General features: G+C 40.7%; 1 protein-coding gene across 3 annotated transcripts in view; it reads right to left on the minus strand.

Moving 5' to 3' along the window:
• Window positions 1-23,952, minus strand: part of spryd3 (SPRY domain containing 3) — a 75,743-nt gene extending 51,791 nt beyond the window's left edge. For 2 of the 3 annotated variants that reach the window (XM_040038205.1, XM_040038203.1), the window contains exons 1-6: window positions 23,862-23,952; window positions 19,829-19,956; window positions 18,367-18,442; window positions 13,779-13,903; window positions 12,918-13,053; window positions 12,645-12,833 (exon numbers count right to left, since the gene is read on the minus strand). In XM_040038205.1, coding sequence (XP_039894139.1) covers window positions 12,645-12,833; window positions 12,918-13,053; window positions 13,779-13,903; window positions 18,367-18,442; window positions 19,829-19,956 — 654 coding nt within the window. In that variant the 5' untranslated portion in view covers window positions 23,862-23,952. The other variant, XM_040038204.1, reaches the window with a different exon arrangement.
• Window positions 23,953-25,732: the final 1,780 nt, after the last annotated feature.

Here is a 25,732-nt window from a genome sequence, read left to right on the forward strand (position 1 = left end):
GTAATCCAATCACTTTCACACCTCCATTAACCCACAGGGAAAAGAAACTAAAAGGTTCATGCTGAATGTTTGTCTCATAATACGATTTAGTCGTGACAGAAGACCATCATTAAACAAAGTTATGAGAATTAAGAATGAATCAAGTAAATATTATATTATTTGAGAGAAGAAGAGAAAATGTAGATACTCACTACCTTTCACAGTAAATCAGAAATCTGACATGTATAAAAAATATTATTATTTTATTAATATTAATTATCTGGTACTGGAGGCAACACTTTTCTATTTCATTGTTCCCATATTAACTTTACTTGAACAGGTTGAACAGATATATTTGGCAACCATTTTTAGCATTTTTTTTTTTCCAATTTTATTTCTCATCTTGCTAAAAGAAAAATACCCTCTGCAATCAGTTTACTAGCAACCTTTGCTTTTATTTTAAAAGCTCCCTGATAACCAGCTAGTTCTGTGGGTTAGAGATGACCAACATTATTCACGTCACCTGCTAGTGGTTTAAAATATAGGTTTAAATAGGGAGTACTTTCAGTCAAGGCATTAAAGGAAAACTGTAAACTCTACAAGTTTTCATTACATTATTTATCAAAAGGGTTGCACTGTATATGTTGCACCCTGCATGTACAGTATAAACATCAGATATGTGCTTACTGATAAAGACAAATGCCATGAAAACATCTTTAGTCAAACAGTAAAGCAGACAAATTCCCCAAACAACAGTGAATGAAATTTGTTACATTTAAAAGTACATGTAACCATGTAAAGCCAAAAACGTATCACGTGTTTGAGTCATAGTTTTACCAGTACATGCTGCAGTTTTTGTTTTGTCTTTGCATTTTATTGAAAGCCTAGATATCTTTTGTATAAAAGCTAAAGCTATCCATCAGGCAAATGATCCTTAAAGATGTACATAACCTCAACTGAAAAGGTAACATCTGCTGAACTAAGGCACATCATTTGCTTCCCAAAGAAGAACTGAAGGTTTTTTGACATAAGAAGGATAATGAAAGAAAAAGCCGAGGACAGGTGGTAACATTGTCGGCCATTCTAGTCCTTGAGATACCGGTTAATATCGCCTCGTTTGTAAGTGCGCTGCACGCCCCATCGCAAAAATACAGAAAGAGGGTTGTCACAACATCAGCACACCTGAGTGACTGGCATTTTCACACATCTGTTCTTGTTTATTAGAACACGTTTCGAAGTTGCAGCTTTGTTAGTGAAAGCTCTGTCAGTTTAAGACAGTTGTCATCATAGTAAGGACAAGGCCAGTGTTGGGAAGGTTAATTTTAAAATGTATTCCATTACAGAATACAGAATACATGCCCCAAAATGTATTCTGTAACGTATTCCGTTACGTTACTCAATGACAGTAACGTATTCTGAATACTTTGGATTACTTAATATATTATCATGCTTTTTACAACAACGTGAATGTACTATTGCTGTGTGATTTATTACTATTACTGAAGGTCCGCGGCTCGTAGCCGTAAAAATAGCTTTACTTCGTTGTCTGGGTCAACTTTTCTTGCGAGAGACAGAGAGAGGCGCTGAAAGGCTGCTCCAACGGAACTTATTGTTTTCGGAGGAAAACACGAACACGGTGTACAGTCGAGTCTTAATAGCTTACTTACAACTGGGCTCGTCAGGCACTCTTCTTGGCTGCAGTGGTTATTATTATATTTACATGCTTCCAGCTCCCGTTTTTGCTCGATGACAACTCGTACCTTTCCACTCCCCTTTTTCTCCCTCCTCGCTCACAGACACATAACGTGTATGGCAGTCCATTCTCCCTGCAACACGGACTACACTGCCCATGATGCTACATTCTTTAGAGCCATGCTTGTAGCATTCTGCCTGTTAGCTTAGCACAACAACAACAACAACAACAACGAAAAGGCGCTCTCTCACCCAGGAAACACACAGTCGCAGAGAGAGTGAGCGTCGCCCCGTAACCATGGCAACCGTAACGCTGCCGCCTGGAACAAAAGAACGTAGCTGTCAAACAAAACCCAAACAGTCCTGACCCGCGACAAAATGAAACAGGAAAGTACCGCAGTGTAATCCATTTATTTCAACAAAGTAACTGTATTCTGAATACCACCTTTTTAAACGGTAACTGTAACGGAATACAGTTACTCATATTTTGTATTTTAAATACGTAACGGCGGTACATGAATTCCGTTACTCCCCAACACTGGACAAGGCTCACTTGCAAAAAACCCTTTGTGGGTTGCAACGTCCATATTCAATAAAATAACTGTCAATGACACATTTCTCTTTTTTCAGATGTTAGAATGTACGTCGTGCTACTGGTATGTTTTAATTCCCAGAAACTGATGAGATTATTAACACTATGAATGTCATGATTTGTACTCTTTCTGTAATTTGAAACAATCTAAATAATAACTGAACTTGATTGCCAATACGTAACTATTAAAACCAACTGTTGATTTAAATTCTCCTTAGATTTTGTTTTTTGTACTTTTTCAATACTTTTTCTCAGGGTACAAATAAAACAGATTCTAAGAAACCAATCATGTCAACATTTTCAAATCTGGTGTTGTTTTGCCCTTGAGCATCGTGATTTATACTATAGTTAAATAGCTCACATACCAAGAATATGATTGTATTGTTTTTAATTGTAAGAGTGAGTGAGTCAGGAGGGTTTTTAAGCTTTGTAAGCATATTTACTATGTACTTACTCAACTTGTACCTTCTGTATTGCACATGTAATTCTATTTTATAGCTTATTTAATCTTGCACATACCTTTCCAGAGTCTACAGATGTAAACTGGTTGCTAAATCAAGTGCATGAAATCTTTTCTATTTTGAGATCAATGTTTTTGTAACCAACTAAAAAGCTGAAGTCTGTCTCCTTAAGCACCTCTGTCCCACTTCCAAAGTTGTTATTTTTAGAAGGTTCCATAATCTGTAAACTCCCCGTTCTTAACAGAAACATGTGCTCATTGGCAATATCACCATTGATTTCAAAGTTTTGGGACTGGGGATCATCACTGGTAATTAGAGCTTGGTCCCTGGCTACAACTTCAATCTGCAGAGGTTTGCAGTTCCAAAGTTGAAGGAGGTACCATACATCTCAAAACCAATAACCCACTGGACTCTTAAGTTTCAGGTCTGGCTCAAGTTGAGTCAGTGCGGTCCCAACACAGGCACTGTCTGCAAGGCCTCACTTCCACTAACAGGAGTCACTGGACTGGATTTCTGGACTATTTTTGTGATGTTGGTGCTTTCTGGAGCATTTTTAATGGCATTATCTGACTAATATTATGGCTTATCGTGTGGTACAAACCACCTGGCTACCTGCTACCAACCAAATCAATAGCAAAGTTTTATACCTCTCTGCGGTTACCAAGCGGTCCTCGAATGTTATCCAAGTATGGGTTTCACAGAGACTGGCAGCGATCTTCAGCAACTAACCACAATTTTCCCTTGCAGCCACTGGCTCCCAAAGGGTTTCCAACTGGTCTCTGGGCCTGTGTGACTGAATCTTTAGCATCTATTCGCAGGTTTGAGTGCTACACCCATAGTTTATAGACATAGCTAGCAAATGTTAGCTAATAAATTAGCACTACGCCTTCTAGTTCAAACATGGTAACTTACAGGTACCAAAAAAAAAATGTCAGTGTCTATGATCTCCTGTGATACCACAATGGATTTGTCTGTGTTTTACACATTCTGTGGTTTTGATCCTAAAAGGCTTAAAAAAGAAACGTTTTTCATTCCTTGTAAGCAGAATTTTACGATCACACTGTGCATAAAAAGGCTTGTAGCAAAGAGAGGTCTTTGTTATATTTCCTAAACTGAAACAACTGCATCTGTTGAAAACATTCCAAGTTTACATTTTGCTTAATGACAAAGCTATTTTCGCCACATGAAGCTTTCACTGAAACTCCTTAAAGCTAAATTCATGCCCACAAGGACACAGCCATTAAACTATAAGTCACTTGATTTACTTCATTTTTTCCATTAAAAGAGAAGCATGAGTTGAGAGCATTTATTACCCTCAACAAACGGCCTTCAGATGAGTGATAAAAAGTTTGAAAGGAACAAAGATTGCATCAAAATAAAGATTATTCAAAACAGAAAGAAAGAGGCCAGAGCCAAAGCAGTAATATCTTTTATACCAGCTACGTCAGAGCCATTTCAAGGACATGCAAGATGAATTATGCAAGTGTAATATTTGGTGAAAAGACATAAAATGGAAAGAGTTATGAAAGAGAGATAGAGAGAGACAGCGAGAAACACGTGACTGCATCAAAGAGAGCAAGAGGTCTACATATTTGGCAAGGTAGGTATGAAGAGTGCTCTAGGATGAGAAACCCACCTATTTAAACAGGAGTGGCCATCCCCCTACTGTAAAATAAACAGTTCACAAAGGCAAAGACTTAGCTGCAGACAAGTCACTACCATCGCCATTGTGTTCTGTGCATTCTGCGGCTTTGCACTTCTCATCAAAAGCATACCAGCCAGATAACTCATTTATCTTGCAGCAGTCTTTTCCATCATCCTGCCCCGCCACCCATCCACCCACCAAGGATGACCATCCTCCAGAACAGTGATTATCCATACTTGCTAAATAGTTAACATGTAAAAACTATTCCACCGTTTTGACTAAATGTTGGTGAGGTGTTGATGCCTAATTCATCTATGGCAACGTAACGGTAGATCCGCAAGTCTTCAGAAACCACAGACACTGGAAATGTCTGTTGCATAGCCACATGTACAGAAAAGAAAAGAAAAAATCCCATGACCTTTAAAATTTACCTCACAGCTTTAGGCTGCACTTAAAATCTACATGACTATAATAAAAATGGAATAAACAGGAAGAGGAGAAACAAAGCAGGCAAGAGTAGAGGAGAGATGGGAGAAGTAAAGGAGACTAGGATGAGAAACTACGAGAAGAAAGGAGGACACACAGGGCAGGAAAGAGGAGATAAAAGTAAAGGCAAGGACAGGAGACAAGGATAGAGGGGGGTATGCGGTACAGTAGGTGAAAAATGAGTGAATAGGGAGAGGACAGGAGACATGTATGGAGGAGATAAGAGAAGGAACAACAAGGAGACAGGAAAGGAGTTGATGGTAGAGGAGAAAAATGAGGGCAGATGACAGGAGGAGAGATAAAAAGGAAAGTGGAAAAAACATGAAAAGAGGAGATGGACAAGAGTAAAAGCAGACTGACTACAGCAGAATAAAGAAGAAGGGTAGAGAAGAGAAAAGCAGGTCCAAAGACAGCTGGAAAAGTTGAGGCACACTGAGACTGGTTAAAACCGCACAATGAAGTGAATTAAAAGTCAAAACCAACAAAGAGATTAAATGAGACCACCTTGTGGCTGACATAATTTTGAAGCATAATCCTGTTACGCAAAGAGTTCCAATGATCAAGACAAAACTTTGCACTTCTCCGACGAGCTTTTCATTTCCTCTGTCACACTTTCCCTTTCTCTCTCTTGCTTGCTTCCCCCTTAAACCAAAATTTTCACTGTCTTCACTGTGTACACAAAATCCTTGTATATGTCAGAACCTGACAGCGTTATCAGTCTGAGTATTAGCACTCACTTAAACCCTCACAACGGTGATCACTTAATGGATTTTAAAGGTACAGTTCATCCCAAAAATTAGACCATTCCAGTTAAAAATAATTCGCAAATTGCTGTGACCACCTTCACGTAGGAGCTAGTTTCCTTTCTGTGCGTCATAGCAAAAAGATCCCGGGTTTGAATCCACCAGCTGGGGCCTTTATGTGTAGAGCTTCCACATTGTTTGTGTGCCTGTATGTGTCGTCTGTGGGCCCTCCGGCTTACTCCCACAGTTCAAAGACTTTCATGTTTGGGTTACTGGTGACTCTAATGGTTATCTGTCTCTCTGTGTTAGCCATGCAGCAGACTGGCCAGACCAGAGTGTATCCGACGTCGAACTCATGGCAGCTGGAATAGGCTAAAACCCTCCTGCAACCTTGAATTGGATAAGAAGAAGAAGGTGGCTGGCTGGATGGAGAGATACAACCAAAAGAAGAATACAGCTAGCTAATATTACAGGGACCTGCCACAGTAAGGCAAGTCTTCATGGATGAAAGGGCTCTTTCTTTTCGGGAAGCCATATTTAAGATCCTGTGTTTGTGTCCTTTGTATAATTCTTGTGTTAGGGAGAGAGAAAGGAGAAGAATTATAGATATTCTAAATCTTGAGCAGGCAGGAAACCACAATGATGAAGAAGGAAAAAAGCACACAATGGAAACAATAGCTGGAGGCGACACTTTCAGTTGTTTTACCATTCCATTCCACTTTACTACAAATACGTTTTTTATTATTACGATGACAGTCTTTTTTTTTCCTTGGCCCAAGCTAAACTGAAGGACCAACAACCCAACATCAATATGGATACCAGAAGTTACTTATCCAGGTCTACTCAGACGTCCCTGGCCCAACCTGCAGCTCTGTCAGACCAGAGACATAATCTCCCCAGCATGTCTTGGGTGTTCCAAGAATCTGTTCCCAGGATATATCCAAAAAACCTCAACTAACTCCTTTCGCTGTACAGAAGTGGCTGCTCAACTCTGAGCTTCTCACCAGCACATTTCTGCTTCTTGTATCTGTGATCTTTTGCCTTCACACTTGGCTTTCTCTTTACCACAAAAAAACGATAAAGAGACTGCAGGGACACAAATATAGTCCTGAAAAAAAATCCTAAACATGGTCATACTTTTAAGTGCCTACTGTCACCAAGTAGGGGTACAGTCAGCTGCCTAGTGAAAGCTGTAGGCAATGGAGCGACAGCCACTTCACATACTGTGACACTGCCCTTTGTGGCAGTAGACTGTGAAAATGTATAAACATGCAATTCTTTGCTTTGACTTTATAGATTACACAAAACTGTGTCACAGTTGGTGGACACAGCTCAGTAGAGATAAAATAACTGCTGCTTAAAATTACTCCAGTCGTGATTTAAAGAGCTCTTTGAACACCATCAGTCAAATGCAATTAAGTTGCAGTATAATCAAGAAAAGGTAGAAATCAATGCAGCTCATATCTCCAAAACCGGGCAAGACACGCCAAAAATAATGTAAAGGGAAAAACAGCACTCCATACTCCAGGAATCTACATACATCTGACTTTTGGGTGAACTGTCCCTTTAAGGCTAATGTCTGTTTCTTCGTGAAAGAGACTTAGAAAGGGAGGAAGAATAAAGAAAAAAAATTATTGCCGGACTGCCGAGCAGCCCACACTGCCAGGCCAGGCCAGCCCAGCTGTGAAAACCTCCAACCACATGAGAAAAAGTAAAAGATTCCTTAGAGTCCCATTCCTGCACTTATTGAATTTTTACAACCTGGTGTGCTGCCAGGCACTTGGCTCCAAAAACACTTTTCGTGCCACTGCCACTCTGCGGTCCAGAAAAACAGAAAAGAGAGACAATGAGCAAGACGGCTGGCTGAATCATCCTCCTCACCCACACACTGGCCTTCATCTCCCCTGTGCCAATGACAGACCTACCTGTAGCCCTGTGGCTACTTGCTGAAGCAGAACAAAGGTGTTATAGACCTCCACTGTAAACAGGTGGGAATAAAGATCTGTGATACCTCTGATGACACAGTTGAGCCAACAATGAGTTCCATTCAAGCCGCCACCACGAACTGTTGAATCATAATCAGATTGTATATAAGAGGTAGCCACATTAACGTCACCCTCTTTGCAGCCAGAAGTTACCGTATCTGAGAGGGTGTGGAGTACCAAGTTATCAGATAACATTACCACGGTTGGTTATAAAGATGCATCACAAACTGTATGGCTGAAACACAGACATACACGTACCTGGCTAAGAAAATAAAACAATTTCACTCTACCAATCTGAGGCACTAACTACCCTACCTCACCTTATCTTAAAGCAGCCTAGAATCTAATTTAAGCCCAACAGGATCCAGACTAATAAGTTAGCTGCCACATATCAGACTGTCAACATGCTTTGTAATGCTTTAAACATATTCTTTTTAACAATTAAGTCTTCATCGTGTCGTACTCAGTTTTGTTTGTTTGTCTGTCTGTTTGTTAGCAGTCTAACGTTCAGAGTCGTCAAGATATCATTTTCAATCACTTCTGTATGATGGTTGGTAGGGCTGTGCGATATGACCAAAATCTCATATCCCGATATAAGACAACGTTATAAATCACAAAAGTTTAACATTTTTCTGTAAATTCTGTGAATCTCGGGCAGCTCGACTTGCGTTTAGTGTTTCCAGCTGGGCGTCGTTTAACTATACATTTTTAGACATAAGTTGCAACAGCCGCCGTTTTCTTTGTATTTATTACACGGCATGCTGTGGGGAAAAGCCTGTTCATTTATTTTTTAGCACCTGACACTCGGCATACTCTTTCACATGGTTTTAGTTTATTTTGAAAAGCCTCAACAGGATCTTTTCAAAATAAGATCATATTGAGCTTTATTGTGAAAAGTTTACGTGGAAAATAAACAAGCGGACAGCGGAGACAGGCAATGGTTTTACCATCATTTTTGCTAACGACAACACGTAAAAACAGGCGCTTGTCCGTCCGTAGTGTGGTTATATTAAATATAAGAGAAAGAGAGAACTTTAAGAAATTAATATAGCCACTACAGTGACCATCAAAATTATGAAAAAATATTGCTGTAAACAGTTTATTTTGCAACACCACGAAACTAACGATAGCGTGATAGGAAACGATAGATGTGTTTATATTTCGTCATCCGATATATATCGTTATATATATATGATTTTATCTTGGTGAAAATCAGTCATGTCAAATATTATTGTTAACCAAATATCATTACCTGCAATTTTTTATGGATTACCTTCAAACTTCAAAACAATATACTAGGCCTCGGGGGACATAAGTATGTAGGTTGGCTAAGCATTTGACCTTGACCTTCACTGTTAGCGCCCGAGGTCAAAGTTGACCTTGACAAAAATGTGTCATGATCAGGCTGTGTGGCAGGCAGGCAATAGGACCCAAACGCAAACTCACGGGAAAACAGGACTGAACTCAAAATACGGCTTTATTGCTGACAAAAAAATAACAGCGATACAAAATAACATGAAACTAAACTGGGAAGTACTAAGGAACTGACTTACGAGGAAACACATGGAGGGGCACACAGTCATGAGGGAGAACGCAACACCGAACTGAGGGAGACGCAGACATAAATACACAGAGGGTTAACGAGTGGGAAGTGGGAACACACAGGGAACACAGGTGACACTGATAATCATAACAAGACACGGCAGGAGTAAATGCAACACTGACGGGAGACTGTCAAAGTAAAACAGGAAGTACACAGAGGTTCAGACAGGAGGAGAGAGAGCACGGGGAGAACACAGACATAACGGGCTGGGGAAAACATGGAATAAAACACAAGGAGAGACGAGGGCTCACAGACACATAGAGGGGCACACAGGGGGTAAGAGTCACAAGGGGAAAACACATAAGGAACAACGTAACAGAGCAACCCAGGAAGCATGGCCTAAATAAGGAACAATACACAAATACATGAAAACTAAGAATACTGGGCCACCATGGCCCAGGACCATGACAAAATGTAAAGAAACCATATCGAGTAATCCATGGAGAGAGCTGTACAACACATTTTAATTTTTCAATACCTCGCCCTATGATGTCACAGTGTGACGCCATAACAGGCTGATGTCAGTAATAAAAAAAAAAACCCATCGTAAAACATTAAAGTTTTAGAATAGCCCTTGCGTTTTTTTTCTTGTTTGTTTTTTTTCTTTGCTTTAACGTCTAAAAGGTATAAAACCTAAAACTGATTATATCAGACAGCGAATAACTGGCCCATCTGCACCAAGGCCCAGGGTAAGATAAAGTAGGACTTTGGAATAATGAATGATGCAAAGCTTGAATAAAATAAAAAGCTAAAAATTAGCATAATAGATCAACTTCAGGCAGCAATAGATGGCTTGTTTCAGATGGTGGATGAATTGAGTAGCCGTGTGTAAGATAAATAAGGGCTACTTTTAAACGGTAAGTCATTCAAAGCTGGGGTGGTTGAATCCAAGAATTAAAAAGAAGTCTGAACTTTAAGCAGCCTTTTTTTGTGACTGTAAACCTGAGTGAAAATGTGAACACCAAATGTTTTGTGAGTGTTGTATGAGTGGGTTTTGGTTTTTTTTATTTTGTTAGACCGCTAACACAGTACGATTATGTCTGCTTATTATGATGGCAGTTAAATGATTACCATGTGGAAAGCGTTCTGCCACATCCAGCAACCTAATGGAAGTTTGGTAGATCCTGTTCAGATTCATGTGCAGATAAAAAGTTGGTGTACTGCCCTGCTTGCATGCTTAAGCTCTGAGGGTACAAATGGCAAACTGTTGAATCACCCCAGACTCTGATGCAGCAGAAAGGCAGAGAAAGCACAGCAGACACGACTCCTTTACTGTAAGTCGGCTGTTTATCTTGTTAATGAAAGTGATGTGTGCAGGACTCAAAGGAAAATTCCTGAGCGGATGTCATGAAGCAATCTGCAAAACCCCTCCAAAGGTGACCCAAATCCCGTCACGGCAAGATGATACAACGGCTGAGACAAAATAATTCAAACTGAAGTGGTTGTGTCTGGAGCTTTCCCCGAACTTTAGAGAGCATTAAGCACAGCTGTCAACAAAGAGGGATTTGGTAAAGAACAGGCAGTTGAAGGATCTTGTAAGAGTACAGAACAAACATGGTGGAATGTCAACAACTGCACAGAAGAGCAAGCTGCAGAAAAGCCACACTATAATCTGTCCCATTCAAAAGACATATGTTCAAAAAACCACATGCGACGTGTTTGTTTTCACATACTGTACATGGCCCAAGAGAAGGAACATAAACAACAGGCAAATACTTCAACCACTTATACACGAGTACACCACACCATTATACTTCTGAAAACAGTACCAATATGTAAATAAACATCGTCCCCTAAATCATTTAATGAACTCAGAACATTTCTAAATAACATGGGGGGGGGAAAAGGCTGACATGTTTAAATGAAGAGATTCACTTTCAGAATGCAAGAAAATCTAATGTTTTGTAGCCTTGTTGCTTCTTTTAATAATAATAATAATAATAATGGATTGGATTTATATAGCGCTTTTCAAGGCACCCAAAGCGCTTTACAATGCCACTATTCATTCACTCTCACATTCACACACTGGTGGAGGCAGCTACGGTTGTAGCCACAGCTGCTCTGGGGCAGACTGACAGAAGAGAGGCTGCCATATCGCGCCATCGGCCCCTCTGGCCAACACCAGTAGGCGGTAGGGTAAAGTGTCCTGCCCAAGGACACAACGACCAGGACAGAGAGCCCGGGGATCGAACCGGCGACCTTCCGGTTACAGATGCGCTTCCCAACCCCCTGAGCCACGGTCGCTCCAGCTGCTACAACAATAATTCACTTATGTACAATATGCTATGCAATTTTTTCCATGTATTAGACACTGTTTACTCCCAGTGTTGGAATGAATACTAATGTGGCTTCCTCAGTTGTCCCAGTTGCGTCCAACCAGCAATATATTCATTTTTCCTTTTGCAGAGGATTGACAGCAGAACACAAACAGTGTTGTGGCTTCAGATAACATTTTTCTAGTGAAAAGATTCAAAAAGCAGCGACTTAATGCTAATTGCTGAATGTTTGCCTATTTGCTAATGTTAGCAGGTAAGCTAACAATAGCCAGAGTTGGACAGGCACCAAACCTGGGACTACTAACACAAACTTGGTGTCTCTGTGATTTGGTTGTAAGTTGCTCTTAATTTGAAGAAACATCCAAGAAAGATGTTGATACAAAGAAACATCCCTTTGTATCAACATAAAAAGTTCCAGGTCTATTTTCTGTCAATAGAATCTGCATCAAGCCACATTGCAGGGATCCACAGCACAGAGAATCAGGTAAAGTTTCATGATTTTAAGTCACATGCTGACCTATATGCTCTACTCCTCCTGTCATTTGAGGGTCAAAACACAACCGAAAAAACGTGACACCACAGGCACACTGAAGTCTTCTGAGGTAATAGGACAAATGCATTTAACATATGCTTTAACATAAGCTATCCTATTATTATAAAGGATTATAAAGGGGATTTCATAATTATCGTCCTTATAAAATTAAAGAACCACTAAACTGAACAAATATTTTACTAAATATTTTCAACTAATTGATTTTAGGTCTGGTGGTTAACATTTCTTCTTCACTACGTCTCACAAACACAAAAAAATGCAGGGCAGCCATCCCATAATGGACTCTTCTGACACTGTTCATCCCATAATTAATGGCTTTGCTCTTCAACTGTGATATAAAAACAAAATTACACAGAAATTAAGTAAAAAAAAAAAAGAGGTTTTACAAAATCTTCACTAACATTAAACATCAGAGCTGAGAGAGTCGGAGAAGCAGCACACGAGTTCCTTCACCTTCTCGATGTGGCTTGAGTGACTGATCAGTAATGTTTAGGAGGCAGCCCAAGCAAATTAATTAACACCTACGATAACCTTTTTCCACTAATATATAACCGAAAGCACTGAACTTCCAATGTTTCCAAACATCCCTTTTAATCAAGCAAAGAAGGAAAAAAAGAACCTGCTCTTACCGTGCCGCTCACCCTGACGTCATAAAGTCGTCCCCAGTCGTCCTCGTGGCTGTCAACCATCATCATACTATCATCCTCCTCCAGGAACCACTCAGCTTGCAGGTCGACCTTCACCTCCTCCCCCATAGAGTGCATCCCCACAGCGGGGAACAGCCCCTCTGCCGACACAGGAACCTCTACTGAACCCACCTGGAGAGATGTAAAAATCCTGAATAAACAACCCTGCGTGCCCATTTGAAATGAGCGTGTTATTATTAAAACAAAAATACCTACCTCTTTCCCGTTTTTGGTGAAAAAGACTGTTGTGATACCTGCTTCTATGTTTTCTGAGTGTATTCCACAGCCAATGCGGTCACCACGAGCACATTTCGGGCCAAACTGCTGCCCTACCGGGTTGCCATTATACAACCTAAATGGAAAGAGGAGATAAAAATCCTTTTAAGAAAAGTCCAAGCTTCTTTGAACTACAACCGCATACTTTGTAATCTTGTACAGCTTTCACTACGTAAACCCTGTGTTGCCACAGCTGTCGCACTCTACCACAAAACAAGTAAAAGAATGCAAAAATTATTTCAAATATTCAGTAAACGCAGCCAGACAAGACGAAACGTTCCATTATCTCACTTAACATGAAAGGAAATTAAAAATATGTAAACACAATTACTTTGAAGCGCATAATTACAGCTCACTTTGGCTTGATAATTGGCCACACATCTGTCTGGTGCTGAAATTTGGTATCATCAAGTGAAATTAGATGCTGACATATGAATCAGTTCCTGAGGCAGAATGTATTGCTTTGAAAAGTAAGTCACGTGTATAAATCCAACACACAGTATTCATAGGACAAAGCAACCAAAACTGGAAGGTAAAATATTTAACTGTTGATGAACTGGTTATTTACTTGTTCATCAAACAAAAAGAAGAAAATACTCTGAAAAAGTAACCTTAAACTACTTCTGTTAAATTTCCTTATTGCTAGTATTAAAATAGTCACACAAAACAAAATATCAACAAACCAAGAAATGAGGAAATGAGCAAGTTAACACTACCGAACCAATATATAAATGCAGCAGCCAAACCATGCAAGAAACCACAACTGCCCTGTAGCGTATAGGCAACTCCAGTTTGACTTACTTGCCGTTGTCAGCGTGATAAGCTACAGAGTATGGCAGCCAGCCCGGCTGGTGGTCCAGCCTGTAGAACTTAGGCACCAGGCCCACAGCAATGGTCCCTCTCACTCCTGTGTCCACTATGGTCACCTACACAAAGACACACACATTATATTGAAAACACACTACAGTGGCATCAGTTACAGTTCATTTAAGCCACAGTGCCAATAATGCCTAAAACATCGATAAAAGTCAGTGTCTAATGCCAGAAGCAAGGGTAAGGGTATAATATTCAGATATGAAATCCACAGCCTGAACTAACTGTATCCAGGTCATTTACAATCACATTAAATTAATTCAGTGCCACCACGTCTCTTGGTGGTCTGCAGTGTCTGTTGGCAGAGGTAGTTGGCTATGCAGAGCAAAGAACTATTAGTACGAAACCAATGCAGATGGTGTTTGCACGCTGTCCTCCAAAAAATAATTTCCCCCAGGGATCAATAAAGTATTCTGATTCTGATATACAAGTAACTTGCTGTGTTGCATTGGGATATTATATTCCATATACTCTCAAAAAATACAAAGGTACTTTCATATGCTCCCTATTTTCCCAAGGGGTCAGCACCGTGGATGGACCACATGTTTGATTTGGCACAGATTTTACACCGGATGCCCTTTCTGACGCAACCCTCCCATTTAGCCAGCCTTGGGACTGGCACTAGGGACCAGCTACGTTTGTGTCTCGAACCGGGGATTTAGCAAGAATAACTAGCTTGAAGTAATTGTTTCCTGTATGACTTTATCAGTCTCTCACATCTTTGTTAAGGAATTTTGTCCTACACTTCTTTAAAATGTCACTTCAGTTCATTGAGGTTTGTGGGCATCCATTTATGCAGAGCTATCTTAAGGTCCCGCCACAGCATTTCAATCGTGTTGAGGTCTGGACTTGGAGCCATTGCAAAAGCTTGGCTCTTCATTTTTCAGTTTATCACATTCACCCCACATCACCCATCACCCAATCATGACCCAACTTTGCAAACGTAAACCATGCTGCCATGACCTTTTTAGATAGAAGAGGCTTTCTCCTTGCAATCTTTCCAAACAAACCATACTTGTTCAGTCTTTTTCAGTCACAAGCTTCAACACTTAACGTTGTTTACACCATAACAGCCATAGCCAGCTGCTTTTCGTTTCCCCCACAATGGCCGTTGACATTTTCTACTGTTACTGTTTGTGTATAAAACACTTCTGTACACACTATACCTCAACACTTCTGAATATCAACACTTCACAAAAATTCAGGTTAATTGCAATATTTTATGGTTTTTTTGTTTGTTTGTTTGTTTTTTTACACCCAATTCACCTCAAATGCTCTGGCTGGCATTCATCAGTAACAAATGCTACTTTACCTGAACTTTTCTCTCGGTAAACATTTTTGTGTTTTTGCCAATGTTAGCCACTGTTAACTGGTGTTACTGAAGCTTTCTTTGAATTCTTTAGATCTAACATTGTCAGGCTCAAGCATAGCAAATAAGCTCTATTTCGAAATGAGAATGTAATGAAGCTGTTTATCGAAAACAGTGTGACGTTTAAACACTCGAGCCTAACATTAGCTAGCATAATGTTAGCCAGCTATAACAACAACAGCTATGTCTGTTATATAGCTTATATATATTCTATGTAGCAGCTATCCAGAGACGAGAGAGTCGCATGTCCGTTCTGCTGATGGTATTAGTAATTACATAAGCATATTTATGTGCAGTTTTTTGCGTTAGATCCCTGCCTTGAGCTCAGAAGATGAGGCTTGTGATAAAAGAGGAAGAGGATAGGTGAAGATGAGGGAAGAGATAACAGGAGGAGGAAAAACTGATGAAAATATAAATGTACAAATCTTAAATGGTTATGTATAGTTTTTAAAAAACTGATATAACTGATAACTGATACATTCTGTTTTTGTTCAGGAATCTGGAACATTAGAATACATTTGTATTTGGGTATAAAGGGATAACACGCTAACTGGGGTCAGCAGAATCAGCTTTTGGGGTTTTTGCACGTTCTCTGAGCATTGCACAGTCTGCTGTTGGAGAGAATTTGCTGGGACTTTTAATCCTGGGAAGACTGTGGTTTTGTTTAACACACACCTGAATGTTCAAACCTGCAAAGTGCAAAATAACCTGCTTTTTTCCAACTGGTGTTGAAACAGTAAAGGTATACTTAGTTTTTCACAGAACTCGATGCAGTCTTGTAAAAAAAATCATTAATAAAAGTTTCTTTTCATATGACTACAACGATTTGCTGATATTGCCCAGCACTAGTCAGAGGTTATGCGATCCTAATCCTGTACAGGAAAATGGCCCCATCCGGTTTAAATCTGTATCAGCTCCGTTATGTTATTGGCGAACACTCCAAGTTATTTCTCACCTCTCTAGGTTTCCTTCATCCCACCTGTCTCTCTAAGTATATCAACATGTGAAACCAAACTTCTTGGGTTTCCCTTACTAAAGATTTCTGGTCTGATTCCTTTCCAATCTGGCACTTGAGAGATTATAGTGTAGATCACTGGTTTGTTAAAAAGTACATTCTTGGCCGAGGCACAATACCACTTCTGTGCTTTTGAAATATCATTTGTGTCTGTATGATATAAATAAAAGTTACAAAAACATGTGTGACAACTAAGATTAGGAAAGAGCAGGAATGCACGCATAATGTTCCGTTAAGTTATGATAGTTTTGACTTTTTCAAATAAATCTATTAAAACAAGTGGAATGTTGCAGATGTTCAGTCTGGGCTGAAAGAAGCGATGAGGAGGAGAAGTGGAGAGCGAGCAGCGGTACTGACAACGGAGCTGAAATGGATTCTTTGTGAAAGCTGAAAGATGGGGAAACACGAGGATAGCGGTGACGCAGACGCGCACAGAACCCCGACCTTTATCAGAATAAATTCTTCCGAATTTTGAGATATCCTGGGAACTGACAGCATGTGCGTCACAGAGTGGAGAATAATGTAGCGCAAACCTCTGGGTAATGACCAACGTAAAATCCACTAAATGTCAAAGAAATCCATCCTCCAAATGTGATTCTTGTTTCAGTATAAACATTATTATTGTGAAGATTTTCCTTGCAGGGGAGAGGAGAGAGGTCATATGTGAGTTTGACATCAGATTTAAGAGAAATGTCAACTCTGGCACATATCAGGGACACCTCACAGCTATAAGAAATAATGTCAAAGCATGCTGCCAGCCTGCATAGAGTCTCAGTAGAGGAATATTTTAACATATATCTAAAATGATGCTTCTCATATCAAGAAGAAAAGATGTGAAAAGAAAACTAGAAGAAGTGAATCATTTGAAGAAGAGTATGGTATTGCTGGAGGGTCCTGTCTTAGTATATTTGCAGCCCAGCATAAAGAGACTGGTTCAGTAGATATCAAGCCCCGTTCAAAACGATTTGCTCGTAATGCATCGCTTTGTGGCTGATGTTTGGTTGCTAGTGGACATTCCAGGCTCCCCATTGCGTCAGTAACCCTGTAACAAATGTACCACCCCCCTCACATGCCAATCATCGGTATCCTACTCGTGAATCGGTCGCTGCATCAATCCCTCACCTAAAAGCTGATTTTAAGGTTCACTCGGGGCTTGTAAATCCAGTTTTTTCACCTCACTACAGGCCATTGAGATTCTTTGACATTTCATGGTCTCTGGTTACCACAGGTATTCAAACAGGACCAGTAACTTCAGACCAGCAAATTCTTGGAACGGCCTCAAGGTGACTACCAGCTCAGTAGTTTCCTGAAGAACTACAGTCCCTCAAGGGTGATTTTTTTGTCTAACTTACCCATGTGGATGCTGGATTTAGGAGTATAGATACGTGTGAGTATTAATGTTAAATCTAATCTACTAATAAAATATGTTTTATTATTAAAGATTAAGATTCCCAGTATATATATGTAGTGATGAAAATTTGCTTTTTGTGGGTTGGTAGGGGAAAACATTGGACACTGCCTAACTGGCTACAACAGTGCTGTGTGCGGTAGCGAGAAGGATGTTCAGACTATAATCTGTGGTGACTGTGTCCACCCCAGGCTACCCCTTGGCTCCGCCCGTGTCCGTAAGGATAACAACTATCAGAAGGGACTGACGCATCAGCTTCGCTATATAAATGTATAATAACCTCTCCTGCTGCTAGTCTGAATGCCTTCCTGTCTGCTGAAAAACACTGGTGTGGTAGACTAATCTCTGCGCTTACAGATAACCACCTAACCGACACCCCATCCCTCATTCCAAAGCAGCTGGGACATTTTTGAGGTAGTGGTTTTGCACTGGTGAACTGAGGCTGTAGGGGGGCACCGAGAATTTAATATGAAGCTGAGAAAATTGTCAGCAACTGGATTCCAGGGGATAAAATGGCTGGATGGAAAAGCAATCGCGGGCACAACCAAGGATGGTGGTATGTGGGCTATCATATAATGAATAACGATCCACTGATTTCATATTGTTCATCCACTTCTGCTGGACTTAAACATTACAAAGAGGAAGCAAGAGAACAAATAAATCCTGGTACTTGGAATACAATGAAACAATGCTGACACGCAGCATCACTATCGATGTGCCTTACCTCAAAGTAGCAATTTCCCTTTGATAAAGGCCGGCCAGCCACATAGCATCCCACTTCTTCAGAGTTCCCTTGGTAACTAAAGAGGAGAAATTACAGGTTAACAATGGGTGATTTCTAGTAATTGCTGTATGCACAGTCAGAAAGAATACATCTCATCTCACACAAAGTCCTCTTGATTTTGATCAATAGGCACACACCGACACAGCAACAGATGTGAGAAATAAGATGGACATTAAAATGCTAATAATAACAAAAGCAGATTTATATAATTCAAATAAACCACACACGTGTAATGATTGCAATTGTTTCTGCCCTTTGTGGACTTTCTTTTGAGACTGTTGTCTGCTGCGTGTTTGATCAGGGGAGCAGATCACTGCTGCTTTATTTCCTTTGCCATTCAATTTTGAAGATTAATAAATAAATATATCCATGATGAAATGTCTCTGCAGACAGCTATACATTTGTGCAGACTCAAATCAATTCTCTTTGGAAATAAGAAGAATTTGTTGAGAACAAAAATGTTAAGCTATGCAAATAAATTAGACATGTCGCTATTCCTGGCTCAAATAGCACACATAAGCACAATGGGGCCACATATACAGTAGTTAAGGCAAAGAGTGAGCTTCCAGACATGGTGCATTATCCTGCTGGAAGCCGCCATAAGATGATAGATGGGTACGCAGCGGTTAGAAAGGGATGTACATGGTGAGCAACAATACTCAGATAGGCTGTGACTTTGAAATTATGCTCAATTAGTGCTAAGGGGGAAAAAAGTGTGCCAGGAAAATATCCTCCACACCATTACAGCACCACCACCAGCCTCAACTGTTGATACAAGGCAGGATGGATCCATGCTTTCCTTGTTGCTTACCCAAAATTCTGATCCTACTATCCAAATGCTTCAGCAGAAATGGAGACTCATCAGACCAGGCAACGTTTTTTCCAATCTTCTACTGTCCAATTTTGGTGAGCTCGTGGCAGTAGTGGCCTCTGTATCTACTGAAGTGTCTGGTGACTTTATTTTGTATAGAAAAACCCCGTGTTTAGAGATTTCAACCAGAAAACCTCCTGTACATCTTTAGTGTGTGAACTTCCAAGCCTGTTAAACTTTCAAGTCAGGAAATTTCTACCATCACCAGTGTTGCTTTGATGATGGTTGTACTGGCCCATATTCTTCCCTACTTATCCGTCTTAGAGTCACACGGGAGATGGAACCTTTCCCAGGATTATGTTCTACATAAATAAACTGACAAAAACATAAATTGCCAAACTGACTGTTACTGGAAATGAAAATATTTATCATGGCACTGATAACTGTTCCTAATGTGCATCAGTAATTACAAGAGGCTCCAAAGGTCTAAGCAATACAAAACAAAACAGTCCTCCTCTTCACCCTGTTCAACAAAGCCAAATGATCTCTTCAAGTGAATCCCCAAACAGTGGCATTTAAGAACAGGCTGACCTGAGTGTGTCTCCATCCTTCTGCAGCCTCATATATCGCTCCTGTGCTGGCCGACCATCACCGATGTCTCTGACACGACGCCTCAGATTCAGGAGGCATCTGTGGTGTAGTACGTTGATGTCATCCATCTGAGTAAAGAAAATGGAACTGTTAAAACAAAATAAGCACTTTATGATCATGTACAGCAGGCTCTGTAATCTTTACTATCAAATCACACTGGCCAATCTGTTGTCTAATCTCTCTTCTTTTTTTTTCTTTTTTTTGGGGGGGGGGGGCATGTCCGGTTTCCGGTTAATGATGAATTGACTTCATTCTGAGACATGTTTCATACCCGGCTGTAATCTGTAATTCTGTATGTTCTCCACAAATTATTCCAAACTCTTTGTTCTTCATAGCCACAACCTGGAGTGATGTTTACATGTGCCTGGTCAAACAAATCTAAGAGTGAGGACAATTTATGTCTCACCCTTCTGCACTTGACCTAAGCACTGCTCATATAGTTCATATATTTAACCTCACTTGAAACAAATGCAAGTCCAAAAATCTGGAACGCTCGCAGCTTTTCCCATTACATTAAGGTTGAAGATCCAAAGAATCTTTTAGGCTACGTTCACACTGCAGGTCTTAATGCTCAATTCCGATTTTTTGATCAAATCCGATTTTTTTTGTCTGCTTGTTCACACTACAAATAAAATGCGACAGCAAACGCTCTCTAGTGTGAACGCTCAAAGCGGCCCGCATGCGCAAAAGAAGATGCCACACACAACGCGCTCTGTTTAGACCCAGAGCAAACAGTATTGTTTGACTCATGGCCCTTAATATAAAGACTTCGGACTTTACGTTTCCCAATTTTTGCTTTAAGTTATTTTGTTATTTACATAATAATGTAAATAACCTAATAATTATCCTTATTGCTGTTTTAGAGAGGAGCGGTGCTTCAAAGGATAGTTGCAGATTTCTGTCAGAATCGGCAGATTATACAGTACAAATAAAATGTTTACGTTTCTCCAACATTGTCTTCCCAACAGTTTCACTAACATCTATACTGGATGCCCAGGAAGCATTCGCGATGTCTTCTCGGGCGCTTCTCCGGTGCTGATAATTGGCATCTGTCTTGTGTCAGTGACGTAAAAGACGGATTTAATGCGACCTGACGGTTCAAACAGCAGTCGCTTTCTGAAACATCGGATATGTATCGGATTCAGTACCACATACGAAAGTGACCCAGATCGGATTTGAAAATATCGGATTTGTGCCGTTCACACTGTCATACCATGATCGGATATGGGTCACATAGGGTCAAAAAAATCGGATTTGATGCGCTTTCGCCTGCAGTGTGAACGTAACCTTAGTTGCTACCTTATTCATAAAGGGTTTCCACAGAGGGTAGCTCTGCATATTTGATTTAGCAGATTTTTACATTACATCCTCCTCCTGACACAACCCGGAAGGTATTTGTGTCTCCTCCCAGGATTGAACCAGGGATCTTTCGCTGGTTAGGCAAATATGTAAACCACTACACTACAGAGCTAACAGACATCAACTTGAAGGCTTATTTGATCAACTCTAGCCTCCCATTTTCAGTTAAGCCCCTTCTCACACTGACGAATGCAACAGTTTGACTGTTTATCTTATTTATTCCTTGGAGTAACTGGAAAGAAAATAGCTGAGAAACAGTCTAAGAGAAGTCGAGGAAGTCAGACAGACCTCTCAAATTATATAAATCCTCTTCCAGAGGCTCCCAGAACTCTGGGAGAGGATTCTGAGGGGTCTGTCCAACAATTTAGTAGTTAATAGAGATGGACCGATCCGATATTACGTATCGGTATCGGTCCGATACTGACGTAAATTCCTGGATCAGATATCGGAGAGAAATAAAAAATGTAATCCGATCCATTAAATATCAAAAAAGCACCTCACAAAACTTGCGACACGGCGTAACTCGATTCATAACCGTAGCACGTCAGAGCAGTATGTGTCACGTGATAGAGCGGCTGTGTGTATTTGTAGCCTCGCTACCACCAGCATTTTATCTCCGAGGAAGTGATCCCAGAGAGAAGTAAAGCAAGTGTGTAAGTTCATCTCTGAATGTTTGTAAAGCATTCCCACATTACGCTTAACAACCGATATATGGAGCGACTGCCTCTTCTCTCTTCCTCCCTCTCCTGCTGCTACTTAAAACGTGAAACTGATCAATGATCAGCTGATTGGCTTTTCTGTCGCGAGTCCGTCTCTCTTCTTTGTTTATCGCCCACTTCGCGCCAGAAAGAGGAAACCAGCGGCTGAACAACAGCAGCACGTTTAAGCTTGATAATCTTTTGTTAGAATTTATTTAATATTACTTTCTAGACCAGGATCCTTTTCTACGTAGCTGACAGCTGGTAACTGTGCAGGGGCGGATCTAGCAAAGTTTAGCCAGGGGGGCCGATAGGGCATGAACAGGGAAAAGGGGGCACAAAGACATACTTTGTCCTTTGGGGTATGAACTAACAGCCAGACATTCACCTTCAGGAATTTCTGGTAGAGAGCAGTATTCATGTTTCCATCAGTTACAGCAAGTCACGCTGAAGCAACAAAGCAACTTCAGACCAAAAGCTGTCGCTCTTCTTATGAAATGCTGTGTTAGTTTTACGCCAAATGTAACAAGACGCAAACTTTTCTTTCATCAGTTCCCAGACTTTTTTCTCCCAAAGTCTTCGGAATCATCAAGATGTTGTTGGCAAATGTAAGGCAAGCCTTTGTTCTGTTTGGTTAAGAGTAGTTTTCACCTTGGTACACTCCCATAGATGACATTTTTGCTCAGTCTCTTTCTTATTTTTGAATCGTGAACACTGAATCTTAACTGAGGCCTTCAGTTCTGTAGATGTTGTTCTGTGTTCTTTTGTGATCTCCTGCATGAGTCGTAGATGCGCTCTTGGAGTAATTTTGGAAGGTCGGACACTCCTGGGAAAGAGCACTACTGCTCCAAATTTTCTCTATTTGCAGATAATGGCTCTCACCTTTGCAGATAATGGCTCTCACCGTGGTTCACTGCAATCCCAAACCCTCAAGAATGCCTCTCTAATCCTTTCCCTGACTTTGTTTCTCATCTGTTCTTTCTTTCGATTGTGGCATGATGTGTTGCTTTTATCCTGTTTCACTTCATCAGACAGATTCTATTTAACAGAATTCTTGAGACAAAAAGTCTGGCAGCAATCAGTAATATGGCAAATATAGTGAACTTCAGTTGAAAATGAATGTGATTAATTGCAGTTCATTCGTGATTTAACGAGGGGGAATTTATTTTTCACACAGGGCCAGGTAGGTTTAAATAGCCTTTCTGCTTTTTCAGAGAACTGTATACACTTAATAACATGTATAAACCGCCAGTCAATCATACAGATGAGTTCCTAAATAAATCTCAGTCTTAATCGTCACCTACTTTCTATAACCATTTTATGAACTATTAAACATGTATCAGCACGAAGAAACAGGTGGCACACACACTGAAGCTAGCCAGAATAAATCATAGTTATGATAGTTATTGACATTTATTAAAGTTTTAAATTCTATAAAATTTTTGCTTCCAATGACCCCAAGGCATAAGAGAAACGGTACACTAGAAATACAAACGTAAAGCTTTCGCCGTCACGGTCGCAAGAAGGGGGCGTGCCGATGTTTACATCTGTCATCCAGCTGCCGTGCTAACGAAGATGCTAGTTTTAAGTTCAGGTGATGGTCAAACAGGTAACTTGTGTATTGTTAGCTGAAGGTTACAGTTAAGGGATGATTAAACGAGCCTCCAAAATTACAAACATCAGCTCACCAGACGAAGAGGGGGGGAAGCGGTTGAATTTGGCCAGGGAGCTAAACGCAGGTTAGCGTCATTAGCGGCTAATGCGATAGCCTCTTTATGCTTCAGCGCAAAGCAAAGAGAACAACGAGAGACTGTTCCCTAAAGCCGGAGAGCCGAGTTTTGCGTCAGTGTAGCCGTCATTTCCGATAACTCACTCGCTAACCTGCTATCTAGGCAGTAAATGAGGCAGAAACTCACTTTCGTCCATCAGCTATCCATCCATCAGCGGCACACTTGTGTAAACTTTGGGAACGGCGCTTCCCAGTGACGTCACGCCCCATTCCGCTGAACGGGCCAATTGCAGCGAGGTTTGAGAAGTGGTGAGAAGCCACTTGGCCAATCCCGCTTCTGCGATGTATATATCAGCCATGTATTTGGCACCATTCATTATGTTCATGAATCCCTCACCACACACTTTACACTCTGTGAACCTCGCCTTCTGTTCACAGGTTCTGTTTCATTATCCCAAACTGAAACATTACTATAAATATGAATTAGGCAGTTGGCTACCTCAGTAGGGGTCCAGAGGGGATTTGACCCACTCCCCACCACAGGGTTTGTGTAGAAGAAGTGGCAGCAGAGAGAGAAACTTTCTGAGCCAGTTGGGACAGATCTGAACTTTTTTGGAGGAATCAAGAGAAGGAAGAAATTGTGTTTAGCCTGCCCGAAGGAGGAAAAATGAATAATCCAGGGCACTGTGGAAAACAGAGCCCCCGTCGGTCTGGCAAGTGTCTTGGAACATTCTCCTAATATGTGGAAAAGGACTAGAAGTGCTGCGGCTTGCAAGCTGATGGGAACACAAGACGGCAGGTGATTTCTGCCCTCCTTGCCAAGATTAATCAGAACAGCAGGCGGCTGATGGCAAGGCCGAAATTGGCCTCATGTAGCCCTGAATTCCAGCCAGTACAGGCCGGTGGGTATGTCTGTCTGTATGCTCTGCAGAGTCTGAGCTGCTACTGCGGGAGCCAGGCACACGTTTTAACAACTAAATGTCTTAAGGTCAGGCACTGTATTTAAAAAAAAAAAAGCTAGTGAGAAATGTCATTACCACTCAGCATTGTTGGCTTAATATAAATATTTATGCCCTGTTTGTTTGCTTTTACATCTGTATGCGGACCAGTGAAAGGCAAGGTAAAGTTATAACCTTGATTATTATCACGCATAAGCACTGTTTGAGAAACAGCACTCCCTGACGGCTGCAGACTCCCCCAGCAGGACAAAGCTCCTACCAGACTACAAAACCTGAAAGGAACACAATAAAGGGCCTAAGGTGTTGAGTTTTGGCCTCCCCCAGTCTGATCAAACATCCCAATGATGTGCCAGAACAAGCCAAAACCACAGAGGTCCCACCCCTGTAACTCACAGCACCCAAAGGATCAGCTGAATGGACATCCAGAGAGTTCCCGTGTCCATGCCCTGATGGATAAGAGCTGTTTTGGCAGACTCAATCGATATTAGGCCAACCTCTACCAGTGATGTTGTAATCCTGTGATATGTTCCAGGGATAGTTGGGCATAAGTGACAAGAGTGGCAAAAAACCAAAACAGAAAGAACTGCTCCCAAAACATAAATGCTTTTTCTAACTAAATGACTATACACAAAAGTGCAGCTTTGACTAAGAATGAGAGGTCTGATCTAACCACTTCACTCTCTCAACTGCAGTAGTTGCAAAGTTACTTTTTGCATATGCCTGTAAGAAAACAAGACTTGTGCCTTTTACAGTTTTGTGCGCTGTAAAAACATCATTTAGATACACTGAATAATCTGAATCACATGATAATATTTAACATAACTGGGCTGAGGTGTCCATTTTATTATGCCAGGGTCAAGTGTTGTACATTGAGAAGAAGCGCAGAGGAATCAGTAGCTGAAGAAAATCCTTACTGAGTGGAGCATAATTCAGTTTGGTCTTGTGCATTTGTCCCTCTCCTCCTCCCTCTAATTATCCAGATGATTACTCTTCCAAGTCAAACACCTGGCAAGCAAAAGCTCCAACTGCCATTTAATATCTGATAGCTACTGAAATATAATCTAGAGGTTTAACAGCTTATGAAAGACTGGATTAGATG

This window comes from Simochromis diagramma, unplaced genomic scaffold (genome assembly GCF_900408965.1).
Source record: "Simochromis diagramma unplaced genomic scaffold, fSimDia1.1 OVJJ01000061.1, whole genome shotgun sequence".
Classification (NCBI taxonomy): domain Eukaryota; kingdom Metazoa; phylum Chordata; class Actinopteri; order Cichliformes; family Cichlidae; genus Simochromis; species Simochromis diagramma.